We start from the raw sequence: 27,929 nt of genomic DNA on the forward strand, positions 1-27,929 counted from the left end.
GTCAGTCTGTCTAGCACAGGAATAATAATCTTACTATTGTCTAGGTTGCTGGGAGGATTGGGTAAGATCTGCATATTTCTCAAGAGTTAGTCACTCCAGCACAGAAATAATAATCTTACTATTGTCTAGGTTGCTGGGAGGATTGGGTAAGATCTGCATATTTCTCAAGAGTTAGTCTCTCCAGCACAGAAATAATAATCTTACTATTGTCTAGGTTGCTGGGAGGATTGGGTAAGATCTGCATATTTCTCAAGAGTTAGTCTCTCCAGCACAGAAATAATAATCTTAATATTGTCTAGGTTGCTGGGAGGATTGGGTAAGATCTGCCTCCTTCTCAATAGTCAGTCTCTCTAGCACAGGAATGATAATCTTACTATTGTCTAGGTTGCTGGGAGGATTGGGTAAGATCTGCATATTTCTCAAGAGTCAGTCACTCCAGCACAGGAATAGTAATCTAAATATTGTCAGGTTGTTGGGAGGATTGGGTAAGATCTGCATATTTCTCAAGAGTCAGTCACTCCAGCACAGGAATAGTAATCTAAATATTGTCTAGGTTGCTGGGAGGATTGGGTAAGATCTGCATATTTCTCAAGAGTTAGTCTCTCCAGCACAGAAATAATAATCTTACTATTGTCTAGGTTGCTGGGAGGATTGGGTAAGATCTGCATATTTCTCAAGAGTCAGTCACTCCAGCACAGGAATAATAATCTAAATATTGTCTAGGTTGCTGGGAGGATTGGGTAAGATCTGCCTCCTTCTCAATAGTCAGTCTCTCTAGCACAGGAATGATAATCTTACTATTGTCTAGGTTGCTGGGAGGATTGGGTAAGATCTGCATATTTCTCAAGAGTCAGTCTCTCCAGCACAGGAATATAAACAACAATTATATAAATGGATTAACATCTCCAAGAGTGTCATATTATAACTTTAAATTCTGTCCTAAAAAACAACAATCTATCTTTACATAATTTGAGACTGAAGGGCGGCTGCCGAGCCCTGCCAATAATGATAAAGAAAATTTTAACTTCTGTAGATTAAAATTATTGGTTGAAAAGGTTGGGCACTTTTAATTTAGAACCAACCAATCAAAATTTAAAAACGGTGCCCAAAATTTTGTAGTTTTACGTCATCCGAAAGTTGACATGAAAGAATTTTTAAAATCCATCTTCTATGCTTATTTTGTATAGGTATGGGTATTTTAAAATCCTTAAGGTTGGGGTTATAGTGACTAAAAACACATAATAAAAGGTTTGAAGCTCTTGTTTTTTTTGCGCCAATACTGACATACTAGTCCCTGTTTTAATTATAATATTGTTGTTAATTGTAAAGGATTCCACGCTACTCCTGATATTGGTTATGATTTCAAGACAAACAGGTAGAAAATACAATGTTAAAATGAGTTAAATTTAAATAAGGATGACAACATCCAGTAGTAGCGAAGCAAAGAAACTCATGGACGGGACAAACGGACATAGTAAGATATCAATTATTATTACAAAGAAAAAAAAGAAGAATGCGCAAAAAATTCACGAAACCTTTAAAGAATGAGGTTTATATCTTCTAGCATGACCAACAGATAGACGGGAAAAATGAATGAATAGACTAGATGCACATCGTATGAATCTTCACGAAAAATTTAGCTGTCTAACTTAAATTGTCTGACAGACAATGTGTATTATAAAGTAGCTTTGCTACTTTGAAAGTAAACATAAAAAACTCATAGTTATTATTTTCTTCCAATTTTATTATTATTCAAAAATTTTTCTCTTCTTTATGGCTTAAAAATAGTCTCCAGCAAGAAAAAAAGAGTTGATTTACCCCAGCATACCCCGCCATTTTTTTTCTCATTATCTCTTTCACATATACGACTATTAGTAAAATCAAAAAACTAAAAAAGGATTTTCATTCTTACTTTATATTTTAGTGGAAATGCCTTCAATTATTTTACTTATGGAGTGGCTTGTTCTGAGGTGGAGGTTGATTGTTTGACTGGGGACCATCAGGTTTAAGATATATATAAAATTAAGTTGAAATTCGTAAAAGGACCAGGGAAATCTTCTGCAAAAAAAAGACCAATATATTTCCTGCAAAAAAAAGGACCAGGCAAATCTTCTGCAAAAAAACCGGGGGAGGGGATTTTTTGGTTTTTAGGGGGGTTGGGGGTGTCCCACCCCCCAAGAAAATAGCCTAAAATCACCACAGGATCAGTAGGTATGTACCCTGATGAGTAGAATCCAATCGGTTCAGTGGTTACGGAGATCTCAAGCTTCAGACGGACGGAAGGACGGACGGACAGACGGACAGACATCATTCTACTTTGTAATATAGATAGACAGAAAGATAATAAAGGGAATAGTAGCTTTCGCAAAATTCTGTAAAGTTGTGAGTAAGATTCCAGTCAAATGCGATAATTAGGTCAAACTGTTTTTAAATATGCATTAAACTATACTATGCGTTTTGTCAACATTAAGAACAATTAGACTTAATAAGCGCATTTGACTGAACGCTTGTTCACAATCTTACGGAATATTGCACAAGCTACTATTCCCTTTATAAGTACAGATATATACACCAAACTACTACCTCTCTTATTTTTCTTGAGGACTCATAAGATTTTTCTGCCTTTTCACAGAGCATGGCAAACTTACATTTTATAAGTTTAAGAAAGTATCACAGATTAAAATTTTTTTTTATCAAGACAGTGCTCAACAATTTATAGGTTAGTTACGTAATTTTGAAGTGTATGCATTGAATATGCAAGGAAAAAAGAAAATACCTCATATATTTCATAAATTTGACGTCGGTTGAAACATGAAAAAAAGTAATTGAACCAGGTTTTTTTTAAAGTGCAAGCTGACATAGAACCTACGAGGTTGGACTATAGGGTCTCTCCTAGGCAGGGTTACAGAGCTATTTAACTCTTGTCCTCTCCATTCTTTGACTTTATTAATTAAATACATTAATGATTGGTAGACCTTATTGTAATTCTTCAGGTTTTATCAACCAATATTGTGATGGATCTTGGTGAATCTATAAATCCAGCCATTGACATTGGACAGGTAAATAATCAAGCATTTTCTATCTATATATATACTTCTTTGATGATTCAAAAACTGTTTTAGTGTGTATATCCTAGCAAAGTGCAATATTTTAATTAATTTACATTAAACTAGCGGATACTCCTCTAACGGTCCTTCCAATTTTAATTTTAGTTTTAAAAGTAAAAAGAATTGCTTGTTTGTGGGGTATATATTTTTTCCACGAGTCATTTCTCATAGTAGGGTGGAGGTGACCTTTCCTAAAATAGTTATAATCTTTCTTGGACCTATAGGAAGCTTCAGTAAAAAGGAGAACCATATCAATGAATGGTTAGTGAGATCCATTGCTACAACATCAGAAAGTCATCCTATTACTTTTATAAAAGGATAATCTAACTGTATTTTATTTTAGGTTGAGGGTGCCTTTATGCAAGGGTATGGTTTGTTTATGCTGGAACAAATCCTGCACACGCCCAAGGGAGCTCTCATTACCAGGGGACCTGGAGCCTACAAGATTCCAAGCTTCAATGATATTCCAGGTTAGAATCATGAGATTAAAACTTGTATAAGCTCTAAATAAAAGAAAGTGCCCACAGCAAAATTTGGTAGAGAGAGAGCCTCCAATCCCCCCTTTTTCAAATCTAGATGTCTAAAAATAATTTGGTTTCTTTTTTCATAACATTTTTGCTTTCTTATCTCTTTTTATTTTGTAACCTTTATTGTGGGTACTTTTTTGCCAAAACAATAACTAAAAAACTTAAATGAATTATTAATTCTTTAAGGTTATAAAGTACTTTTTTAGCCAAAGTTTACTAATAAGTTAAATTTTTAAGACATGAATTTTCTTCGGCAAAAATGGCGGTCCAAGGATAGAAAATATTTTTAATAATTATAAAATTCTTATCCTAGGTGTTTTTAACGTAAGCCTGTTACGTGGAACCCCGAATCCAAGGGCTGTTTACTCTAGCAAGGCAGTGGGTGAACCTCCTCTCTTCCTGGCTGCTTCAGTCTTCTTTGCTGTTAAGGTATACTTTTAGTGACCTTTTTTTATCAACTTTTGTTTATATCCCGCGAATCTTGTCATAATTAAAGACGGTGGTTCCTAACGATGTTATGTCAAGTGTACAACATTAATATAGTTAGATTAAGAGGGAATACCATGGGAATAGAACTGCCTCTGCTTATTTCCATCAAGTTTTCCTGAATAATTCATAAAATCTTCTCTATTTTTATAGTATTGCAGTTTACTGCTCTTTGCCAGAATTCTTATGATATACAACTATGGACAAAAACTTTCAACTGAAACTTGGAGGGATAAAAACTATTTCCCTATAGTAATAAGGGAATTTGAGTAAAATTAACCTTATTGAATTAAGGATGCTATCGGATATGCCAGAGAAGAGAATGGTCTTTCCAGATGGTTTGACATGGATGCCCCTGCCACAGCTGACAGAATTAGGAATGTTACAAAAAATATTTTACCGCATTTTTTTTTGTAGGATTGTATAATCATCTGATAGAAAATAATTTGCACGACCGTTTTAACTGAGGTCCTTTTCGACTAGTGTGAATATGTGGCATTAACATGCAACTTGGTCACTCAGAAATATAATATAAAGGAAAATTAAACAGACAACCAACTCTTTACTAGTAAGTCCAACAACCAAGTATATAAATATATGAGACAGTGTTTTCTTTTCTGTCAAGAAGCAGGGGAGGGGGTGGTATAAGAATCTATAACATTGTAAACACATGATTGCATGAACTTTTTCTGTTAGTTCCACCTATGCATGCTAATGATAAGCGCCTATTTATGGCCGATAATATCCCCCCCCCCCCACACGTAATTGTTCTATGTTTGTGATCTAGCAGCCAAAGGAACTGTTTATAACGATTAAAATATAATTTTGTAACAATCCAACGCTTAGGATGAGTTGTGTGGATAGATTTACCCAGAAGGTACCAGAACTTCCACCCCAAGACACCTTCACCCCATGGGGTATTCAAACATAATTATACCTCCGAGAAACCTAAAACCCAATGGGGTATTCTAACATAAATATACCCTCCAAGCAACCTACACCCCATGGGGTAACAGAACATAAATATACCCTCCAAGGCACCTTCACCCCATGGGGTATTTAAACATAGATATGTCCTACCCAAGAAACCTACACCCCATGGGTTATTAGAACGTAAATATACCCTCCAAGGCACCTTTATCCCATGGGGTATACAAACATAAATATACAACCCAAGAAACCTACACCCCATGGGGTATCAGAACATAAGTATACCCTCCAAGACACCTTCACCCCATGGGGTGTTCAAACATAAATATACCCTCCAAGCAACCTACACCCCATGGGGTAACAGAACATAAATATACCCTCCAAGGCACCTTCACCCCATGGGGTATTTAAACATAGATATGTCCTGCCCAAGAAACCTACACCCCATGGGTTATCAGAACGTAAATATACCCTCCAAGGCACCTTTTCTCATGGGGTATACAAACATAAATATACCCCTCAAGAAACCTACATCCCATGGGGTATACAAACATAAATATACCCCTCAAGAAAGCTACACACATTGTGGTATCCAAACATAAATATACCCCTCAAGAAACCTACACCCCATGGGGTATCCAAACATAAATATACCTTCCTTAAGAATACTACACTCTACGGGGTATAACTATATACATAAATATACCCTCCCAAAAATCTACACCTCATGTCGAATCCAAACTCAATAATTATAATAGTTATTTCTCGTATCGTATTATAAACGGCTTTCCGCGGATATAGAATGGCACCGGCTAAAAAAACTAGTTTTAATCTTGTGATTGTACATTTCTATATTCGTAGAAAACTGGATATAATACGATGCTAGACATGGTTTTTTTCGTATGGATGAGAACCGGTTCCTATCCATCGGATTCGAATGAATACGAGAAATAACGTTAATCAGTCTAGTTATAAAATATAAAATGTATACTATAATAATTAAGTTTTCTATACTAACAAATAATTTACAAATAGTTTTCTGTGTGTTTTGTAAAAATTTATTATCTATATGTACATACTATTACATTTAGCCAGTGAATAAATTGATATTAACAATTTTTTTTAGTTACAATAAATTTATTTCTTTAATATTGAAGTACACATTAGCAGGTTTTAGGCTATTTTTACACTTTTTACTTATCCTCTGATTAAACTTCTGGATTTGTCTAGAATGTCCTTCTTTATCTTCGGATAGTTTGGATACTGAAATAAAGTTTTATATTTAGGGGTCAGCTACGATATAACCGAACTAGCGGATACGCCCCTAGAGGCCTCTAGTGGCACTTTAAATGTTTTTTAAAAAAATAATACGTTACCTATCTTCGTTGCGTTCTCTACACGTTATTTTTATTATTTTTTGTGATTTCTTTTGGGAGGGTGGTGGTACCCTCCCCCAAAATAGTTATAAACCTTCCTGGGACATATGAGAAGCTACCCTGTTGAGGAGAACCCAATCGGTTCAGCGGTTAGCGAGATCCTTCGGTACAAACATACAAACACACAGACAGACAATAGACATCCTGTTACTTTATTATAAGGATAGATATTGCGCCTAGGATTTTGGGCGAGGGATGTCTTTAAAAAGGCCTGTAATCACCCCAAGACTGTTATTTAATATAAAAAAGTACTAATAAACCTTTCGACCTTTGTAAAGCTTTCCTAAATAAAGAAATCAATCGTCCTCTAGATCTACTAGACTAACAAAAAAACCTCACTACTTTGAATAGGATTGTAACTTACAGGTAAGCTATATATATATTGTTACTTAAGCATGCGTTATTTTTGTAAGAATAACCTATTATTCTGTTTAAAACTCCAAATAGTATGAACCTTATTTGTATTGTATCGAGTAATTTGATTCATGATAAGTAGTGAGTGAAAAGATACATTTATCTCAAGAAATTACTGGGATGTGAAAATGTACATCAAAATATTCCAATAACGCTGGTTTTACCCTTTAATCTTTCTATAGTGCAACAAAAAATATATTTAAAACTAATAAAATTCAAGTAACCATTATCAAATAATGCCCATTTTTACTTATTCAAATAGCCAGGAGCTTCAACGGAAAGTTTAAAGTAATATTCAAACTAAAATGGCCACTGTTGACATAGTATCGACCTAGCGTCATTCTAATATTAAGGCCAAAGTCTTGTTTTGCTGTAATAACATAAAAGTTTGACAGGATCAAAGAATACTTTATTGCCAATGTCCTTTCGCACCCTGATAAATTCTTAATATTAAGAATCGATTTTCACTAAATTTCTTGGAGCATTTATTCTAGGAATATTATAAAACCAAGGAATAATTGGAGATGTATCAATTGACACATATAGACAGTTGTAAATTTGTCAGACAACATACTTTTTTTCCCATTCCATTTATATTATTGTTTGTCTATTTATTGAATTTTTATCCTTTAGTTTATATTGCCTAAACTTTTCAACCAATAATCTTAAAGTACAGAGTGCATAACTTCGTTTATCATAATTTGGTATGTTTATAAATTTCTAGTCCATTTTCTTATCCAAAACTATCCCTTACTGTTACAGAGTAGAATCACTAAAAGTACAGAATCTGTCAAATTAGCTGGTTGTTAATTTGCTGCTTACCTTTTCCAGAACCGAATGACAGACATCAATAGCATCTGCGTATCTTTTAGCCTTCATATAGTTGAAACCAAGCTTGTAGCCTATAGCAGGGTTAGCCTAAAATATAATTAAACTTATAGCCTTCATATAGTTGAAACCAAGCTTGTAGCCTATTGCAGGGTTAGTCTAAAATAAAATTAAACTTATAGCCTTCATATAGTTGAAACCAAGCTTGTAGCCTATAGCAGGGTTAGCCTAAAATATAATTAAACTTATAGCCTTCATATAGTTGAAACCAAGCTTGTAGCCTATTGCAGGGTTAGTCTAAAATAAAATTAAACTTATAGCCTTCATATAGTTGAAACCAAGCTTGTAGCCTATTGCAGGGTTGGCCTAAAATAAAATTAAACTTAAAGCCTTCATATAGTTGAAACCAAGCTTGTAGCCTATAGCAGGGTTAGCCTAAAATAAATAAATTAAACTTTTAGCCTTTATGTTCAAGTTGAAGTCAAGCTTGTAGCCCATCGCAGGGTTATTCTGAAATAGATATTCAAGATACTGCTTAAGGGTCATGTGAAGATAACGAAGTTGCGGGTTTCATCGTATTTTCACAGTAGCTTTTGTAAGGTTATTTTAGGTAAGTTTAGGTGATTGCCTTGCAAGGGCTAGAATTAGGGGAAAAGCTTGTAAAAATATGATAACTTCGATTCCCTCAAATGACCCCAGCTTAATAATATTTTTAAAGTTAAAGAAAACATAAGATGATCATCAAATTACTATAAAATTACATGTACCCAAAAAGTTTTACAACTACAGTAGTTGAAAGTACATTAGGTAAGGAAGGTATATTATATTGCATAATTTTAACATTTTCAAATAGGTATTGGGTAGTTAGTAGCCCGCAAGGTCACAGCAAAGCTGATATATGTAGATCCCACAAACGATAGGGTTAGGCATAAGAGTAAAAATTACCTCCCCTTATTTTTAATTTCTATCAAAAATAAGGGGGACGCGAAATTTCCACTGTACTTTAATGAAAAACATATTTTCTTGAGAAAACATTTCCCTCTCTGATTAAGCTGAGAAAGAGATCAATGGAACAAATTTGATCTCTTTCACAGCCCAAATTGAAAATAAAATTACAATTTTAGGATCAAGACGGATTTAACGCTGATCCAAATCTTTCAACTAAAGTACATGCTTCCTTGGCCAGACGGTCTCTAGACAACCAACTATTTGATTGCACGGCCTTTGTCTGGAAGTTCTATCTTAATGTTATAGGCTGAATGTTTTGGGCCAAGGCTTTCCCTCCGATGACTAAAATTTTTGTCAAGCATGTGACATATCATTAGTAAGAATCATTTTTTAAAGTCTTGAATTATGGCACGGTATTGGCCCTAGATTTTAACCCATTTCCTATCCGAGAAGCGGATGCGATGTGTAACGCAAGAGTCCTAAAATGATATACTTTATTAGTTACTAGCGGCTTCGCCCCTAGCCTCTAGGGGCTTTGCCCCAAGAGGTGATAAAAAAAAATTAATATTTATTGTTTTTAGTGAGAGAATGTTGCTATTCTTTCATTCAAAATAAATGCTGGAATAAAAAATATTTTTTACCAAAGGACCTAGGAAATCTTCAGCAAATATAAAAAAAAAAAAAAAAAAAAAAAATGGGGGGGGGATTTTTTTGTTTTTGGGGGGGTTGGGGGTGTCCCACCCCCCAAGAAAATAGCTTAAAACCACCACAGGACTAATAGGTATATACCCTGAAGAGTAGAATCCGATCGGTTCAGTGGTTACCGAGATCTTAAGGGACAGACAGACAGACGGACGGACAGACGGTCAGACGGACAGACGGACAGACAGACATCGTTCTACTTTGTATTATAGATAAAAGACATGCAAAAATAACCAACGCAGCACGTCTTGCCTAGCTAGGTACAATATTTGCATTGCTTGTAGTTGTATTGAATTAATAAACAAGCATTTTGTGCATTGCTTGTTTTATACTTTATTAGTTATAAAAGACATGCAAAAATAACCAACGCAGCACGTCTTGTCTAGCTAGGTACAATATTTGCATTGCTTGTAGTTGTATTGAATTAATAAACAAGCATTTTGTGCATTGCTTGTTTTAGTAGACCTTATTTGGCTGGTCCTAGGCTATACGAACAGCTGTTTGAAGTTTGAACGCCTTACGTACTTTCTTCTTGATCTTAAATTTCCTACTTAATGTCACAAAGACTTTTGCAAAGCGTTTGACAGCACAAAATTAAAATTAGTTTCTTTGAAGCAGAGCTTTTCTATGTATAAGGTTTCCGTATATCTTGTATGTATGTGTTGAATTACAAGTACTTTTTAAATGATTTGAGCCAATTTCCCCAACAACAAGCGGATTCTCTTTAACTTCATTCGTTAATTATCTCAAAAGGGCAAGGCTGCGGTACATGACACTGTAATATCAAGTCATGAGGCGAGGTGTTGAGCCGAGATGCGAACCTATCACCTCTTCGGCGACGTATGGATGCGCTATGTGTTGAGCCACGGCCGCGAGTTGTATTACCTTATTACTGTATCTCCAGGCGGCTTCGTAGTGGTTAGCCGCGTCTTTAAAGCTGCTCTCCTTCTCCATTATGAAACCCATGTACTCATAAGCCTTCAGAAAGGATATGTTTAAAAATATGTTGTTAGTATCTATATTTGCTAGATGCAGCTACGTTATAGCATTACTCTATGGGAACATAAAATGTTTTCTCATCAATTCATTTAAGATCAGCTGTTTACTAAAAAGATCCGATAGGCGGCGCTTTATTTTTTTTTTTTTTATATATTTTTGACTATTTTTCTTTGGAGGGTTGTGATACCCTTTCCCCAAATAGCTATGAACCTTCCAATGACTTATGAGAAGCTACACTGTAATATTAGTTCAGTGGTTAACGAGATCCTTCAGTACAGACAGACAAACAAATAAACAGACATATAAACAAACAGATATTCTTTTACTCTATTATAATATAAGCCTTCAGTATGGGTAGAATAATAGAATTTGATTTTAGGATTTCAATATAACAGCTACTTTATAACCAGGTGTGGTCAAGTGGTCAGTTTTTTTAATTGACTTTAAAACATTTTGTTTAACTATTTTGAATTAAGTTTTGAATTTTCCTAATTTAATTGTACTTTTCTAAAAAGATTTGGAAAAAAATATATTTTTTCAACCATTCCTTTGTGCAAGATTTATTTTGTTGTAGAACTTTTCTTAGGAGCTCACTGGCCATATCGTACTTACCACCTAAAACAAGAATGATTTTAATCTATAAAATAACGTTAAAAATAGGGGGGGGGGGAGAAAAGTTAAATAGCTGTACAATTCATGGACTCCATGATTCAACCCCATTGCTTCTGGGATGCGTTACCTTACACTTTCTATGAAAAAATATTTACTTTTTCTCAAAATTACATAATTAAATGTACATTTACGTAAGTAGTAAGCCCTAAATTCCATATATCAAAATTTTCTGCAAACTTATGGGTCAATAAAGAATCATGGAGAGTTGTCTGGTATATACATCTATACTTTCAAGTTTATTAGCCCTGAGTAATTCAAGATTTTGATGTAAAACTCTTATATAAAGCACAATTCATGATACTACAAACGTTAAAAGGTTCCTAAATCTATGTAAATTAATTCTTTAAAAATATGAAAATCATAGCTTTTAATGGCGTCATTAGCTTTTCAAAAGAAGAATATTTGTTCAATGATTCAGAGAACAGAAATATATACATAAAGAATATATGTGGATATTATGACAGGGAAAATTGTCGTCTAACATGGACGCCATTTATCGGTCAGTTCTTGGGTCAGGTTGGCCAATAGCAAGTTTCTCTTTATTAGATTAGAGTACATGATAATCTGGTGTAAGATCCAATCCTTATACTAAAGTAACAGGATGTCTGTTTGTCTATTTGTGTGTCTGTGTGTATGTACCAATGGATCTCGCTAACCACTGAACCGATCGGGTTCTCCTTAACAGGGAGCTTCTCATAGGTCCAGGGAAGGTTTATAAATATTTTGGGGTAGGGTACCACCACCCTCCCAAGAGAAAAGAATACCCCCCCCAAAAAAAATTTCTTTTTCTTTAAAAATCTAAAATAATAAATTGGGTTATCAAATTCGACCTCCCCTCCTCAAGTGCCCCTAGAGGCCTCTAGGTATAGGTATAGGCCGCTAGGTATAAATAAATCCATTAAACAATTGAAGAGAATTCAATTTGTCAAATAACGCTTATTACACATTGCAACCGCATTATGAATGTAAATACGGCTCGGTTGAGAATTATAAAAAAAATTGGCGGCTGCATTTCAATATCCAGCCGCAATTATTAGCAAATGTGGATTTTCTGGCAGTTGCGGTTAAAACTGCGGCAGCTATACCTTATATTCTGACAAATATTAGGTTATATTTAACATATGCAAATATCTTTTCAAAGAAATTTAATTATGAATTCAAAATTCACAATAATCAAATATGTTTACATTTGAAATTTAGAGAGTTATATATGTCCAGTTATATTTGCATATGTATCGCAGCAACAACAGATTAGCAAAGATCAACTTGCTTGCCAGAAAATTGGAGGGAAAGACTTTTCTTCTTTTCTTAAGGTTCCCTCCTTATTTTGGTTATAATAATAATAATAATTTATTTTCGGAAATTCAGAGAGGTTACAATATTGCATTATTATATAATTAGCCCACTGGCTAATGGGAAGCAATCGACACCAAGAAAGTAACTTTCACTGGGTTAGTCGCGAAAAATCACTACCTTGTATATAGATATCAGCCAATAGCAGCCAGCATCGCTCCAAATATTCAGCATCCTCAAAATTCCAGCTGTGACGGGCAACTCGCTTCAATTGGTTTCTTAAAATATAATCAATAGTATAGATTTTACCATATAAGCAAAGTTGAATCAACCATTATTGACTCTTATCTATTATATTACTCGGCTGTTTACTTCAAAGCGCCAAGTTGAACACAGAACCCTCTTCCAAATTAAAAAAGTAGTTCTTCGTGTTTTTTATTTGGTTCGTTCAGTTTAGGTTAAAGTAGGAACATGGTAGGGGCTAGACATAGGAAAAAAAAACCTCCCTCTCCTTATTTTCAATTTATTGTAAAATAAAGTGATGTGGGGTCTATGCTTAACTTGTCACTTTAGGGAAAGTACCATTTATCCATTATATCATAAGACTGAAGGCTTACATTATTTTCAATAATGAAAATACACTATTTTAGGAAACTGTTCTTTTTTATTGGCGAAAAAATGGTTCAGCTGATTTTTTTTTCTTTTCTTTATTTGTTTATTTTTTTATTAATTTGCTTTGGGAATTGGTTTTTCCATTAGAATAATAGGTCGCGGTGTAATATTACTTACACAGGGAAAAAAACTGTTTTATATGCGAAGCTACAATTCATTTTCAAATGTCTGTCTGTAAGAAAGACGTTATCTTAAAGTATGCTTGTAAATAAAGATGTCTAAAAATGAAATTCTATAAAATTTCTATCAAAAACGTCCAAGATTTTGTAGGGTAGGAGGGATTAACATCCACCCCCCTTACAAAAAAATTAAATGTAGTATATCATTTTTTGGATCATGGAAAGAAAACAAAGTCATTCCTAATTAGGACAGAAGTCACTGGAAATTGATCTAAGGAAGGCTACTTATGTCCTTCATCTAACAAAATCTAACTTAAGGGAGGTGACTTATGTCCTTTGTCTGACAAATTCTTACATTAGGAAGGCTGCTTATGTCCTTCATCTTGCAAAACATAGCAAATTCTTGCAAAACATAGCAAATTCTTGGAAAACTTAGCTTTTCTGTCCTTCACATAGCTAATTCTTGCAAAACATAGCAAATTCTTACAAAACATAGCAAATTCTTGCAAAACATTACAAATTCTTACAAACATTGCAAATTCTTGCAAAACATAGCAAATTCTTACAAAACATAGCAAATTCTTGCAAAACATAGCAAATTCTTGCAAAACATAGCAAATTCTTGCAAAACATAGCAAATTCTTGGAAAACTTAGCTTTTCTGTCCTTCACATAGCTAATTCTTGCAAAACATAGCAAATTCTTGCAAAACATTGCAAATTCTTACAAAACATAGCAAATTCTTGCAAAACATAGCAAATTCTAACAAAACATAGCAAATTCTTAGAAAACTTAGCTTTTCTGTCCTTCACATAGCTAATTCTTGCAAAACATAGCAAATTCTTACAAAACATAGCAAATTCTTGCAAAACATTGCAAATTCTTACAAAACATAGCAAATTCTTGCAAAACATAGCAAATTCTTACAAAACATAGCAAATTCTTGCAAAACATAGCAAATTCTTGCAAAACATAGCAAATTCTTACAAAACACAGCTAATTCTTGCAAAACATAGCAAATTCTTTCAAAACATAGCAAATTCTTGCAAAACATAGCAAATTCTTGCAAAACATAGCAAATTCTTGGAAAACTTAGCTTTTCTGTCCTTCACATAGCTAATTCTTAAAAAACATAGCAAATTCTTGCAAAAGATTGCAAATTCTTACAAAATATAGCAAATTCTTGCAAAACATAGCAAATTCTTGCAAAACATTGCAAATTCTTACAAAACATAGCAAATTCTTGGAAAACTTAGCTTTTCTGTCCTTCACATAGCAAATTCTTGCAAAACATTGCAAATTCTTACAAAAAATAGCAAATTCTTGCAAAACATAGCAAATTCTTACAAAACATAGCAAATTCTTGGAAAACTTAGCTTTTCTGTCCTTCACATAGCTAATTCTTGCAAAACATAGCAAATTCTTACAAAACATAGCAAATTCTTGCAAAACATAGCAAATTCTTACAAAACATAGCTTTTCTGTCCTTCACATAGCTAATTCTTACAAAACATAGCAAATTCTTGGAAAACTTAGCTTTTCTGTCCTTCACATAGCTAATTCTTGCAAAACATAGCAAATTCTTACAAAACATAGCAAATTCTTGCAAAACATAGCAAATTCTTACAAAACATAGCTAATTCTTGCAAAACATAGCAAATTCTTACAAAACATAGCAAATTCTTGCAAAACATAGCAAATTCTTTCAAAACATAGCAAATTCTTGCAAAACATAGCAAATTCTTGGAAAACTTAGCTTTTCTGTCCTTCACATAGCTAATTCTTGCAAAACATAGCAAATTCTTGCAAAACATAGCAAATTCTTACAAGACATAGCAAATTCTTGCAAAACATAGCAAATTCTTACAAAACATAGCAAATTCTTACAAAACATAGCAAATTCTTGCAAAACATAGCAAATTCTTGGAAAACTTAGCTTTTCTGTCCTTCACATAGCTAATTCTTGCAAAACATAGTAAATTCTTGCAAAACATAGCAAATTCTTGCAAAACATAGCAAATTCTTACAAAACATAGCAAATTCTTGCAAAACATAGCAAATTCTTGCAAAACATAGCAAATTCTTGAAAAACTTAGCTTTTCTGTCCTTCACATAGCTAATTCTTGCAAAACATAGCAAATTCTTACAAAACATAGCAAATTCTTGCAAAACATTGCAAATTCTTACAAAACATAGCTAATTCTTGCAAAACATAGCAAATTCTTGCAAAACATAGCAAATTCTTGCAAAACATAGCAAATTCTTACAAAACACAGCTAATTCTTGCAAAACATAGCAAATTCTTGCAAAACATAGCAAATTCTTGCAAAACACAGCAAATTCTTACAAAACATAGCAAATTCTTGCAAAACATAGCAAATTCTTACAAAACATAGCAAATTCTTGCAAAACATAGCAAATTCTTACAAAACATAGCAAATTCTTGCAAAACATAGCAAATTCTTGCAAAACATAGCAAATTCTTGCAAAACATAGCAAATTCTTGAAAAACTTAGCTTTTCTGTCCTTCACATAGCTAATTCTTGCAAAACATAGCAAATTCTTACAAAACATAGCAAATTCTTGCAAAACATTGCAAATTCTTACAAAACATAGCTAATTCTTGCAAAACATAGCAAATTCTTACAAAACATAGCTAATTCTTGCAAAACATAGCAAATTCTTACAAAACATAGCAAATTCTTGCAAAACATAGCTAATTCTTGCAAAACATAGCAAATTCTTTCAAAACATAGCAAATTCTTGCAAAACATAGCAAATTCTTGGAAAACTTAGCTTTTCTGTCCTTCACATAGCTAATTCTTGCAAAACATAGCAAATTCTTGCAAAACATAGCAAATTCTTACAAAACATAGCAAATTCTTGCAAAACATAGCAAATTCTTACAAAACATAGCAAATTCTTGCAAAATATAGCAAATTCTTACAAAACATAGCAAATTCTTAGAAAACTTAGCTTTTCTGTCCTTCACATAGCTAATTCTTGCAAAACATAGCAAATTCTTGCAAAGCATAGCAAATTCTTACAAATCATAGCAAATTCTTGCAAAACACAGCAAATTCTTGCAAAACATAGCAAATTCTTGCAAAACATAGCACATTCTTGCAAAACATAGCAAATTCTTGCAAAACATAGCAAATTCTTGGAAAACTTAGCTTTTCTGTCCTTCACATAGCTAATTCTTGCAAAACATAGCAAATTCTTACAAAACATAGCAAATTCTTGCAAAACATTGCAAATTCTTACAATACATAGCAAATTCTTGCAAAACATAGCAAATTCTTACAAAACATAGCAAATTCTTGCAAAACATAGCAAATTCTTACAAAACATAGCGAATTCTTGCAAAACATAGCAAATTCTTACAAAACATAGCAAATTCTTACAAAATGTAGCAAATTCTTGCAAAACATAGCAAATTCTTGCAATAAGGGTCCCAAACTCAAAAACAAATTTTCAGCGCGATCCGACCACCGGTTCTTGAGATACGGTGACCTGGTGTCCTTGGTATCGACTGTAAGATTTGGGAAATGGTTCGAATCCTTAGTAAATTTGGCTAAAAATATTTTGACACTTAATCAAATTTTTGAACTGAGAGGACACCAGGTCGAAAATATAGAAAATAAAGTGTAAAAAAATTTTTGGACTTGTCCTAAGGATTCGAACCATTTCCCAAATCTTACCGTCGGTACCAAGGACACCAGTTCACCATATCTTGAGAACCGGTGGTCGAATCGTGCTGAAAATTCGTTTTTGAGTTAGGGACCCTCATTGTATGAATTTGCTCTGTTTTGCAAGAATTTCCTATGTTTTGCAAGAATTTGCTATGTTTTGCAAGAATTTGCTATGTTTTGCAAGAATTTGCTATGTTTTGCAAGAATTTGCTATGTTTTGCAAGAATTTGCTATGTTTTGTAAGAATTTGCTATGTTTTGCAAGAATTTGCTATGTTTTGTAAGAATTTGCTATGTTTTGCAAGAATTAGCTATGTTTTGTAAGAATTTGCTATGTTTTGCAAGAATTAGCTATGTTTTGTAAGAATTTGCAATGTTTTGCAAGAATTAGCTATGTGAAGGACAGAAAAGCTATGTTTTGTAAGAATTTGCTATGTTTTGCAAGAATTAGCTATGTTTTGTAAGAATTTGCAATGTTTTGCAAGAATTTGCCATGTTTTGTAAGAATTTGCTATGTTTTGTAAGAATTTGCAATGTTTTGCAAGAATTTGCCATGTTTTGCAAGAATTTGCTATGTTTTGCAAGAATTTGCTATGTTTTGCAAGAATTTGCTATTTTTTGCAAGAATTAGCTATTTGAAGGACAGAAAAGCTAAGTTTTCCAAGAATTTGCTATGTTTTGTAAGAATTTGCTATGTTTTGCAAGAATTTGCTATGTTTTGCAAGAATTTGCCATGTTTTGCAAGAATTTGCTATGTGAAGGACAGATAAGCTAAGTTTTCTAAGAATTTGCTATGTTTTGTAAGAATTTGCTATGTTTTGCAAGAATTTGCTATGTTTTGTAAGAATTTGCTATGTTTTGTAAGAATTTGCTATGTTTTGTAAGAATTTGCTATGTTTTGCAAGAATTTGCTATGTTTTGCAAGAATTTGCCATGTTTTGCAAGAATTTGCTATGTGAAGGACAGATAAGCTAAGTTTTCTAAGAACTTGCTATGTTTTGTAAGAATTTGCTATATTTTGCAAGAATTTGCTATGTTTTGCAAGAATTTGCTATGTTTTGCAAGAATTTGCTATGTGAAGGACAGATAAGCTAAGTTTTCTAAGAACTTGCTATGTTTTGCAAGAATTTGCTATGTTTTGCAAGAATTTGCTATGTGAAGGACAGATAAGCTAAGTTTTCTAAGAACTTGCTATGTTTTGCAAGAATTTGCTATGTTTTGTAAGAATTTGCTATGTTTTGCAAGAATTAGCTATGTTTTGTAAGAATTTGCTATGTTTTGCAAGAATTAGCTATGTTTTGTAAGAATTTGCTATGTTTTGCAAGAATTAGCTATGTTTTGTAAGAATTTGCTATGTTTTGTAAGAATTAGCTGTGTTTTGCAAGAATTTGCTATGTTTTGCAAGAATTTGCTATGTTTTGTAAGAATTTGCTATGTTTTGCAAGAATTTGCTATGTTTTGTAAGAATTTGCTATGTTTTGCAAGAATTAGCTATGTTTTGTAAGAATTTGCTATGTTTTGTAAGAATTAGCTGTGTTTTGCAAGAATTTGCTATGTTTTGTAAGAATTTGCTATGTTTTGCAAGAATTTGCTATGTTTTGCAAGAATTTGCTATGTTTTGTAAGAATTTGCTATGTTTTGCAAGAATTTGCTATGTTTTGTAAGAATTTGCTATGTTTTGCAAGAATTTGCTATGTTTTGCAAGAATTTGCTATGTTTTGCAAGAATTAGCTATGTGAAGGACAGAAAAGCTAAGTTTTCCAAGAATTTGCTATGTTTTGCAAGAATTAGCTATGTGAAGGACAGAAAAGCTAAGTTTTCCAAGAATTTGCTATGTTTTGCAAGAATTTGCTATGTGAAGGACAAAAAAGCTAAGTTTTCCAAGAATTTGCTATGTTTTGCAAGAATTTGCTATGTTTTGCAAGAATTTGCTATGTTTTGTAAGAATTTGCTATGTTTTGCAAGAATTTGCTATGTTTTGCAAGAATTTGCTATGTTTTGTAAGAATTTGCTATGTTTTTCAAGAATTTGCTATGTTTTGTAAGAATTTGCTATGTTTTGCAAGAATTAGCTATGTTTTGCAAGAATTTGCTATGTTTTGTAAGAATTTGCTATGTGAAGGACAGATAAGCTAAGTTTTCTAAGAATTTGCTATGTTTTGTAAGAATTTGCTATGTTTTGCAAGAATTTGCTATGTTTTGCAAGAATTTGCTATGTGAAGGACAGATAAGCTAAGTTTTCTAAGAATTTGCTATGTTTTGTAAGAATTTGCTATGTTTTGCAAGAATTTGCTATGTTTTGTAAGAATTTGCTATGTTTTGCAAGAATTTGCTATGTTTTGTAAGAATTTGCTATGTTTTGCAAGAATTTGCTATGTTTTGTAAGAATTTGCTATGTTTTGCAAGAATTAGCTATGTTTTGTAAGAATTTGCTATGTTTTGCAAGAATTAGCTATGTTTTGTAAGAATTTGCAATGTTTTGCAAGAATTAGCTATGTGAAGGACAGAAAAGCTATGTTTTGTAAGAATTTGCTATGTTTTGCAAGAATTAGCTATGTTTTGTAAGAATTTGCAATGTTTTGCAAGAATTTGCCATGTTTTGTAAGAATTTGCTATGTTTTGTAAGAATTTGCAATGTTTTGCAAGAATTTGCCATGTTTTGCAAGAATTTGCTATGTTTTGCAAGAATTTGCTATGTTTTGCAAGAATTTGCTATTTTTTGCAAGAATTAGCTATTTGAAGGACAGAAAAGCTAAGTTTTCCAAGAATTTGCTATGTTTTGTAAGAATTTGCTATGTTTTGCAAGAATTTGCTATGTTTTGCAAGAATTTGCCATGTTTTGCAAGAATTTGCTATGTGAAGGACAGATAAGCTAAGTTTTCTAAGAATTTGCTATGTTTTGTAAGAATTTGCTATGTTTTGCAAGAATTTGCTATGTTTTGTAAGAATTTGCTATGTTTTGTAAGAATTTGCTATGTTTTGTAAGAATTTGCTATGTTTTGCAAGAATTTGCTATGTTTTGCAAGAATTTGCCATGTTTTGCAAGAATTTGCTATGTGAAGGACAGATAAGCTAAGTTTTCTAAGAACTTGCTATGTTTTGTAAGAATTTGCTATATTTTGCAAGAATTTGCTATGTTTTGCAAGAATTTGCTATGTTTTGCAAGAATTTGCTATGTGAAGGACAGATAAGCTAAGTTTTCTAAGAACTTGCTATGTTTTGCAAGAATTTGCTATGTTTTGCAAGAATTTGCTATGTGAAGGACAGATAAGCTAAGTTTTCTAAGAACTTGCTATGTTTTGCAAGAATTTGCTATGTTTTGTAAGAATTTGCTATGTTTTGCAAGAATTAGCTATGTTTTGTAAGAATTTGCTATGTTTTGCAAGAATTAGCTATGTTTTGTAAGAATTTGCTATGTTTTGCAAGAATTAGCTATGTTTTGTAAGAATTTGCTATGTTTTGTAAGAATTAGCTGTGTTTTGCAAGAATTTGCTATGTTTTGCAAGAATTTGCTATGTTTTGTAAGAATTTGCTATGTTTTGCAAGAATTTGCTATGTTTTGTAAGAATTTGCTATGTTTTGCAAGAATTAGCTATGTTTTGTAAGAATTTGCTATGTTTTGTAAGAATTAGCTGTGTTTTGCAAGAATTTGCTATGTTTTGTAAGAATTTGCTATGTTTTGCAAGAATTTGCTATGTTTTGCAAGAATTTGCTATGTTTTGTAAGAATTTGCTATGTTTTGCAAGAATTAGCTATGTGAAGGACAGAAAAGCTAAGTTTTCTAAGAATTTGCTATGTTTTGTAAGAATTTGCTATGTTTTGCAAGAATTTGCTATGTTTTGTAAGAATTTGCTATGTTTTGCAAGAATTTGCTATGTTTTGCAAGAATTTGCTATGTTTTGCAAGAATTAGCTATGTGAAGGACAGAAAAGCTAAGTTTTCCAAGAATTTGCTATGTTTTGCAAGAATTAGCTATGTGAAGGACAGAAAAGCTAAGTTTTCCAAGAATTTGCTATGTTTTGCAAGAATTTGCTATGTGAAGGACAAAAAAGCTAAGTTTTCCAAGAATTTGCTATGTTTTGCAAGAATTTGCTATGTTTTGCAAGAATTTGCTATGTTTTGTAAGAATTTGCTATGTTTTGCAAGAATTTGCTATGTTTTGCAAGAATTTGCTATGTTTTGTAAGAATTTGCTATGTTTTTCAAGAATTTGCTATGTTTTGTAAGAATTTGCTATGTTTTGCAAGAATTAGCTATGTTTTGCAAGAATTTGCTATGTTTTGTAAGAATTTGCTATGTGAAGGACAGATAAGCTAAGTTTTCTAAGAATTTGCTATGTTTTGTAAGAATTTGCTATGTTTTGCAAGAATTTGCTATGTTTTGTAAGAATTTGCTAAGTTTTGCAAGAATTTGCTATGTGAAGGACAGATAAGCTAAGTTTTCTAAGAATTTGCTATGTTTTGTAAGAATTTGCTATGTTTTGCAAGAATTTGCTATGTTTTGTAAGAATTTGCTATTTTTTGCAAGAATTTGCTATGTTTTGTAAGAATTTGCTATGTTTTGCAAGAATTTGCTATGTTTTGTAAGAATTTGCTATGTTTTTCAAGAATTTGCTATGTTTTGTAAGAATTTGCTATGTTTTGTAAGAATTTGCTATGTTTTGCAAGAATTAGCTATGTTCTGCAAGAATTTGCTATGTTTTGTAAGAATTTGCTATGTTTTGCAAGAATTTGCTATGTGAAGGACAGATAAGCTAAGTTTTCTAAGAACTTGCTATGTTTTGCAAGAATTTGCTATGTTTTGTAAGAATTTGCTATGTTTTTCAAGAATTTGCTATGTTTTGTAAGAATTTGCTATGTTTTGTAAGAATTTGCTATGTTTTGCAAGAATTAGCTATGTTCTGCAAGAATTTGCTATGTTTTGTAAGAATTTGCTATGTTTTGCAAGAATTTGCTATGTGAAGGACAGATAAGCTAAGTTTTCTAAGAACTTGCTATGTTTTGCAAGAATTTGCTATGTTTTGTAAGAATTTGCTATGTTTTGCAAGAATTTGCTATGTTTTGTAAGAATTTGCTATGTTTTTCAAGAATTTGCTATGTTTTGTAAGAATTTGCTATGTTTTGTAAGAATTTGCTATGTTTTGCAAGAATTAGCTATGTTCTGCAAGAATTTGCTATGTTTTGTAAGAATTTGCTATGTTTTGCAAGAATTTGCTATGTGAAGGACAGATAAGCTAAGTTTTCTAAGAACTTGCTATGTTTTGCAAGAATTTGCTATGTTTTGTAAGAATTTGCTATGTTTTGCAAGAATTAGCTATGTGAAGGACAGAAAAGCTAAGTTTTCCAAGAATTTGCTATGTTTTGCAAGAATTTGCTATGTGAAGGACAAAAAAGCTAAGTTTTCCAAGAATTTGCTATGTTTTGCAAGAATTTGCTATGTTTTGCAAGAATTTGCTATGTTTTGTAAGAATTTGCTATGTTTTTCAAGAATTTGCTATGTTTTGTAAGAATTTGCTATGTTTTGCAAGAATTAGCTATGTTTTGCAAGAATTTGCTATGTTTTGTAAGAATTTGCTATGTGAAGGACAGATAAGCTAAGTTTTCTAAGAATTTGCTATGTTTTGTAAGAATTTGCTATGTTTTGCAAGAATTTGCTATGTTTTGTAAGAATTTGCTAAGTTTTGCAAGAATTTGCTATGTGAAGGATAGATAAGCTAAGTTTTCTAAGAATTTGCTATGTTTTGTAAGAATTTGCTATGTTTTGCAAGAATTTGCTATGTTTTGTAAGAATTTGCTATGTTTTGCAAGAATTTGCTATGTTTTGTAAGAATTTGCTATGTTTTGCAAGAATTTGCTATGTTTTGTAAGAATTTGCTATGTTTTTCAAGAATTTGCTATGTTTTGTAAGAATTTGCTATGTTTTGTAAGAATTTGCTATGTTTTGCAAGAATTAGCTATGTTCTGCAAGAATTTGCTATGTTTTGTAAGAATTTGCTATGTTTTGCAAGAATTTGCTATGTTTTGTAAGAATTTGCTATGTTTTGCAAGAATTAGCTATGTTTTGTAAGAATTTGCTATGTTTTGCAAGAATTAGCTATATGAAGGACAGAAAAGCTAAGTTTTCTAAGAATTTGCTATGTTTTGTAAGAATTTGCTATGTTTTGCAAGAATTTGCTATGTTTTGTAAGAATTTGCTATGTTTTGCAAGAATTTGCTATGTTTTGCAAGAATTAGCTATGTGAAGGACAGAAAAGCTAAGTTTTCCAAGAATTTGCTATGTTTTGCAAGAATTAGCTATGTGAAGGACAGAAAAGCTAAGTTTTCCAAGATTTTGCTATGTTTTGCAAGAATTTGCTATGTGAAGGACAAAAAAGCTAAGTTTTCCAAGAATTTGCTATGTTTTTCAAGAATTTGCTATGTTTTGCAAGAATTTGCTATGTTTTGTAATAATTTGCTATGTTTTGCAAGAATTTGCTATGTTTTGCAAGAATTAGCTATGTTTTGCAAGAATTTGCTATGTTTTGTAAGAATTTGCTATGTTTTGCAAGAATTTGCTATGTTTTATAAGAATTTGCAATGTTTTGCAAGAATTTGCTATGTTTTGCAAGAATTTGCTATGTTTTGTAAGAATTTGCTATGTTTTGCAAGAATTTGCTATGTTTTGCAAGAATTAGCTATGTGAAGGACAGAAAAGCTAAGTTTTTCAAGAATTTGCTATGTTTTGCAAGAATTAGCTATGTGAAGGACAGAAAAGCTAAGTTTTCTAAGAATTTGCTATGTTTTGCAAGAATTTGCTATGTTTTGTAAAAATTTGCTATGTTTTGCAAGAATTTGCTATCTTTTGCAAGAATTAGCTATGTGAAGGACAGAAAAGCTAAGTTTTCTAATATTTTGCTATGTGATGAACCAAAAACCAATTTTATGCAAGATTTTGCTATGTGAAGGATCAAAAAGCTAGGTTTTGTGAGGTGAATGGAGGCTACTTATGTCCTCAATCTTGCAAAATCTTTGTTAAGGGAGGCATGTTATGCCCTTCATCTAACAAATTCTCACTTGAGGAAGGCTACTTATGTCCTTTCTAGGAAGGTGACTTCTGTCCTAATTTAGGAATGACTTTGTTTTCTTTCCATGATCCCATTTTTTTAGTGAAATATCCCTTTTAAGGACATAACATACTGATTTTTGCGCAATTTCATTTTACGAACATAAATGTATTAGGTGGAAGTAATAACACTCCAGTTATTATATGTCTATAAATAACATATAATTAAGGATATATTTTATTCATTTTTCCTTTTTAGAAAATAGATTTTGGTATTCTATATCATAAAGTAATAGGATGTTTCTTGTCTAAATACCCTAAAAAAAAGTTTTCACCAGCTGGCTAATATTACGATAACCCTCTCCTCCCTATTTATGACTTTACCCCATATTTTCGCCTGACAATGGAGGAGTGTATTGACCAAAAATTAAGGACTATATTAGCAACCTAAAATGATGATAAAAAATTCCCCTGTCACAATATCCACGTATTCTATATCCACTGTCTTGCAATTTAGGAGGGGGGGAGGGACGGTTTGCTAAGCTACTGTTTATTTTTTAAGAGCGTAGTTACTCTTTTTTTAATTACCTTGCTTTTGGAGTCTGTTTTAACAGCATGTATGCCGTAGCTATTCCATAGATTCCTCCAACGTTTTCCCTTTTAATAAGGTCATTATTTAAAACAGTGATTTTCGAGAATTTATGAACGTATCTATGTCTTTTGAATCTTGCATCCTTATAAATATAAAAGTAAAAGATCTGTTCTGTGTGTCTGTAAGCCTGTAGTATGTGATTCTACTTTACAGTGTAGCTGCTCATAGGTCATAAGAAGGTTTATAGCTATTTTGTACCACCACTCTTCGAAGAGTAATCGCCCCTAGAAAAAATCCCCCCTTAAATATTTTTAAAAACTTTTTTATTTAAAAAAAAGATAGATACTGTTAAGAATGACATTTAACTGATATTTGTCATCCAAGCCATGCTACATCTAATGCTATGCTACTCATAATTTAAACATATTTGTCCTAGTCAATATAAGAATCACTGTTTTTATGATGACATTCCTTTGTGTGTCCCTGGAACATATGTGTAGAAATTCTTGCAGGGCTCGTTCTATATTGTTCTAAAATAGAGAGAATATATCAAATCATCCCGTCTGAAAATTCTGTACTTCAAAATTTAGTTTTCATCCAAAATATGAAGTAAAATGGGTCTTGCAACTTTTTGAGAAAAAATCTTGATCATGATCATACGCAATCAGCTTATAACTGTTTAAATCAGCTGATTGGATATCTCCGGCTAGGAGTAAAATATTACTAAACAGTATTTTTATCCATGTTCCTCTCTTAAACATGATTCCAAAAAGGTTCCTCATGCCACAATTTGAGTGCAACAATATTATGCACAATCACATTTCAGCAGAATAAAAATGAAAAAAAAAAATAGCAGAGCAGTCTTTTATATAAGGTTGATTATGAATCTACTGCCTAAACATTTGAAATGTCAATTTTAAAGAAATTTTTATACCTTATTGTACATTGTACAATGCATTATACCAAAAATTGCAGCAGAAATTATTGTGCAATTTTTAGTGCTCTGGATAATCTCAATTTTGCACTACAGAAAGAATATTTTGCAAAGCTTAAATTTTCAGAACATTTTTTCAGATGGGACGATTTAATATAAATATCTTTCTATCTATCTAGCTATCCATCCAGAAGAGCCCTCTTAACTTTTTTCTGAAAATAGAGTTTTAAATATCTCAGACGTTTATTCAATATTACTAAATTATTCTAATTTAAATCAGAAAAAGCGTTGTTTGTTTTTCTTTTATACAAGTATACAGCCAAAAATAATATTTAAAATACAATTGGACTAATAGTCTATTATTATAGTTTTAATATTTTTTTAATGATGATAATAAATTGTTTTTAAGGAATGTAAAAACTTTTTTCTATTGTCAAGAAATAAGAATTTCAACCTTTTAAAACTTTAGACAAGAGGAGGGAAAGATTTATTTTCTGAAAAACAAATTGTAGAATATTTATGTCTTGAATTAATGTGTTCAAATCTTAGCTAGTTGACATACTAACGATATGAAATAGATATTTTGGATTTTAAAATGATGGAATTTAGTAAAAGTCAGTAATCTAAAGCAATAAGACAATATATAATAAATTTATGTGTATCCCCAATGATAATGAACAAAAATGGCTAATCATTCAATAAACCAATCAAACAAGATCTAATCATAGTCCCAAATGGTCTTTATCCAACGAATGAGAGTGTGTGTCTATAAAAGATAGGGAACCAGTATAATTTTAAGTTTAATGTCACCGCCCTTCCTGAGTAGTTTGCATAAAATTGACAAGTATAACACATACCCTTTACAATTTTTCTGAATTTTACTTTTGGACATGGGCAGGTTTTATGCTAGATCTTATGATTCATATAAAAGAACATCTACCCTTTCTCCAAAGAAATAGATTTGGAAATTACCAATAATTTCTTCTAATGCTTGTCCTTTCATAGTTGTATTCTTTTTCGTAGAAAAATATGAGTTGATTTTTTTTGATTTTCTAATTAACAATTATATAAGTTATAGTCTACGTAAACGTTTTTTGTGAGACTTCAACATTATTACTTTTTTAAACAAGGGCCATAAGGAAAAAGGATAAGAGGATGAATACTCACCCCCTTTTCATGGTAAAATACTACTTCCCCATCCCTAAATCTTTAAAGAAAATATAGCAGACAAAAGTCAAAAGCCGCCCAGGGCTTTTTGTATGTCAATCATAAATAATAATGTGAATAAAAAGAAAAGCGATATTTAGCAAACAGCCGTGGGCAGTCAGAATCAGCTGAATGTTTATTATGAAAAAAATTTCCCCCTTTTTAGAAATGAAAGGATTCATCTTTCATGCACAAATTTTTTTAAATAAAAATAAATTCTTTGTAATTTTTAATTTAAACATTAAAACGACAATATCTAATAGTAAAAAGTAAAAAAAAAATATTTTTTTAGATGTTGTTATTTTAGTATTTTTTATATTTAATAACAAAATTTTCTTTTTATTTTTAATTTAAATATTATGTTCTAATTATTGAAACTTTACATATTAATTTTGTAATCCTCCCATTTGAATAGTGGTGGAATAGCAATAAAATTTAGCGCGGCAACAGCGCTAAATAGGCCCCTGGGCCCACTGCCTATTTTCGTCTTCTAGTTGCTTCGATTCCTCTCTTTTATTTTTTTCTCTATGACAAGGGCAATTATATGTAGTACACACATACGTATGGCAACAATAAAAGCTAACAACTTTTTGGGTGCCTGTCTAGGACTCCAACCCCCTCCTTTCAAAAATAAATTGAAAATAAAAGGGATAGGTTTTTTTTTCTTCATATGTCTAACCCCTATTGAGGGGCTTATTCCTGCGTTGCCCTATCCATATAACCTACCTATACTGACCTAAAGTAAAAAAGTAACGCCGCTACCCCCAATATTTTTTTAAAAATTTTAAAAGGGGGTGGGGTGGTTGTGATCAAGAAGGCACTTTTAGGGGAAACGCAAAATTTGAATAGCTAAATTTTGAATTTTTTGAAATACATGATTATTCATTTTACATAAATTGTAATTTTATTTCTCGTATTTATTCGAATCCGGTGGATAGGAACCGGTTCTCATCCATACGAAAAAACTATGTCTAGCATCGTATTATATCTAGTTTTCCATAAGATTAAAACCAGTTTTTTTAGCCGGGACTAAAAAAAACTAGTTTTAATCTTATAATTGTACAATCTATATCAGCGGAAAGCCGTTTATAATACGATACGAAAAATAACTATTCTTGAATTTTTTTTTTTAAAAGCTGTATTAAATTGTATTAAAAGGAATCATTTATCTTTTTGTAAATATCTCTATTTTGTACAGCCAGGGATTATATTTTGATCTGTAAATTACACTGGTACCCAAAGTTTTCTTATTAGTTAACTCAAGAACTTTGGGTACTTTTACTGAATAGTGATGAGTTAGTTTCAAAAAGTATTGTCCACACTTTTAACCAA

General features: G+C 31.9%; 2 protein-coding genes across 4 annotated transcripts in view; one reads left to right on the forward strand and one right to left on the reverse strand.

Moving 5' to 3' along the window:
* Window positions 1-6,166, forward strand: part of ry (xanthine dehydrogenase rosy) — a 60,546-nt gene extending 54,380 nt beyond the window's left edge. Inside the window, exons 38-46 of one of the 3 annotated variants that reach the window (XM_080180853.1) lie at window positions 45-88; window positions 344-357; window positions 1,328-1,375; window positions 1,925-2,003; window positions 2,994-3,059; window positions 3,451-3,577; window positions 3,948-4,063; window positions 4,415-4,493; window positions 4,963-6,166. In XM_080180853.1, the coding sequence (XP_080036979.1) occupies window positions 45-88; window positions 344-357; window positions 1,328-1,375; window positions 1,925-2,003; window positions 2,994-3,059; window positions 3,451-3,577; window positions 3,948-4,063; window positions 4,415-4,493; window positions 4,963-5,051 (662 nt within the window). In that variant the 3' untranslated portion in view covers window positions 5,052-6,166. Of the gene's footprint in view, window positions 1-44; window positions 89-343; window positions 358-808; window positions 867-1,327; window positions 1,376-1,924; window positions 2,004-2,993; window positions 3,060-3,450; window positions 3,578-3,947; window positions 4,064-4,414; window positions 4,494-4,962 lie in introns of all 3 variants that reach the window. The other 2 variants (XM_080180851.1, XM_080180852.1) reach the window with 2 other exon arrangements.
* A 27-nt stretch (window positions 6,167-6,193) lies between these two features.
* The window catches only part of LOC145335223 (tetratricopeptide repeat protein 21B-like), a 63,110-nt gene continuing 41,374 nt past the window's right edge, over window positions 6,194-27,929 (reverse strand). Inside the window, exons 42-48 of the mRNA XM_080180958.1 lie at window positions 24,928-24,987; window positions 24,454-24,521; window positions 12,523-12,620; window positions 10,924-10,992; window positions 10,264-10,355; window positions 7,723-7,818; window positions 6,194-6,313 (exon numbers count right to left, since the gene is read on the reverse strand). Coding sequence (XP_080037084.1) covers window positions 6,248-6,313; window positions 7,723-7,818; window positions 10,264-10,355; window positions 10,924-10,992; window positions 12,523-12,620; window positions 24,454-24,521; window positions 24,928-24,987 — 549 coding nt within the window. The 3' untranslated portion in view covers window positions 6,194-6,247. The remainder of the gene's footprint in view (window positions 6,314-7,722; window positions 7,819-10,263; window positions 10,356-10,923; window positions 10,993-12,522; window positions 12,621-24,453; window positions 24,522-24,927; window positions 24,988-27,929) is intronic.

This window comes from Acartia tonsa, chromosome 13 (genome assembly GCF_053477335.1).
Source record: "Acartia tonsa isolate MP-2025a chromosome 13, ASM5347733v1, whole genome shotgun sequence".
In the NCBI taxonomy this organism is placed as follows: Eukaryota; Metazoa; Arthropoda; class Copepoda; order Calanoida; family Acartiidae; genus Acartia; species Acartia tonsa.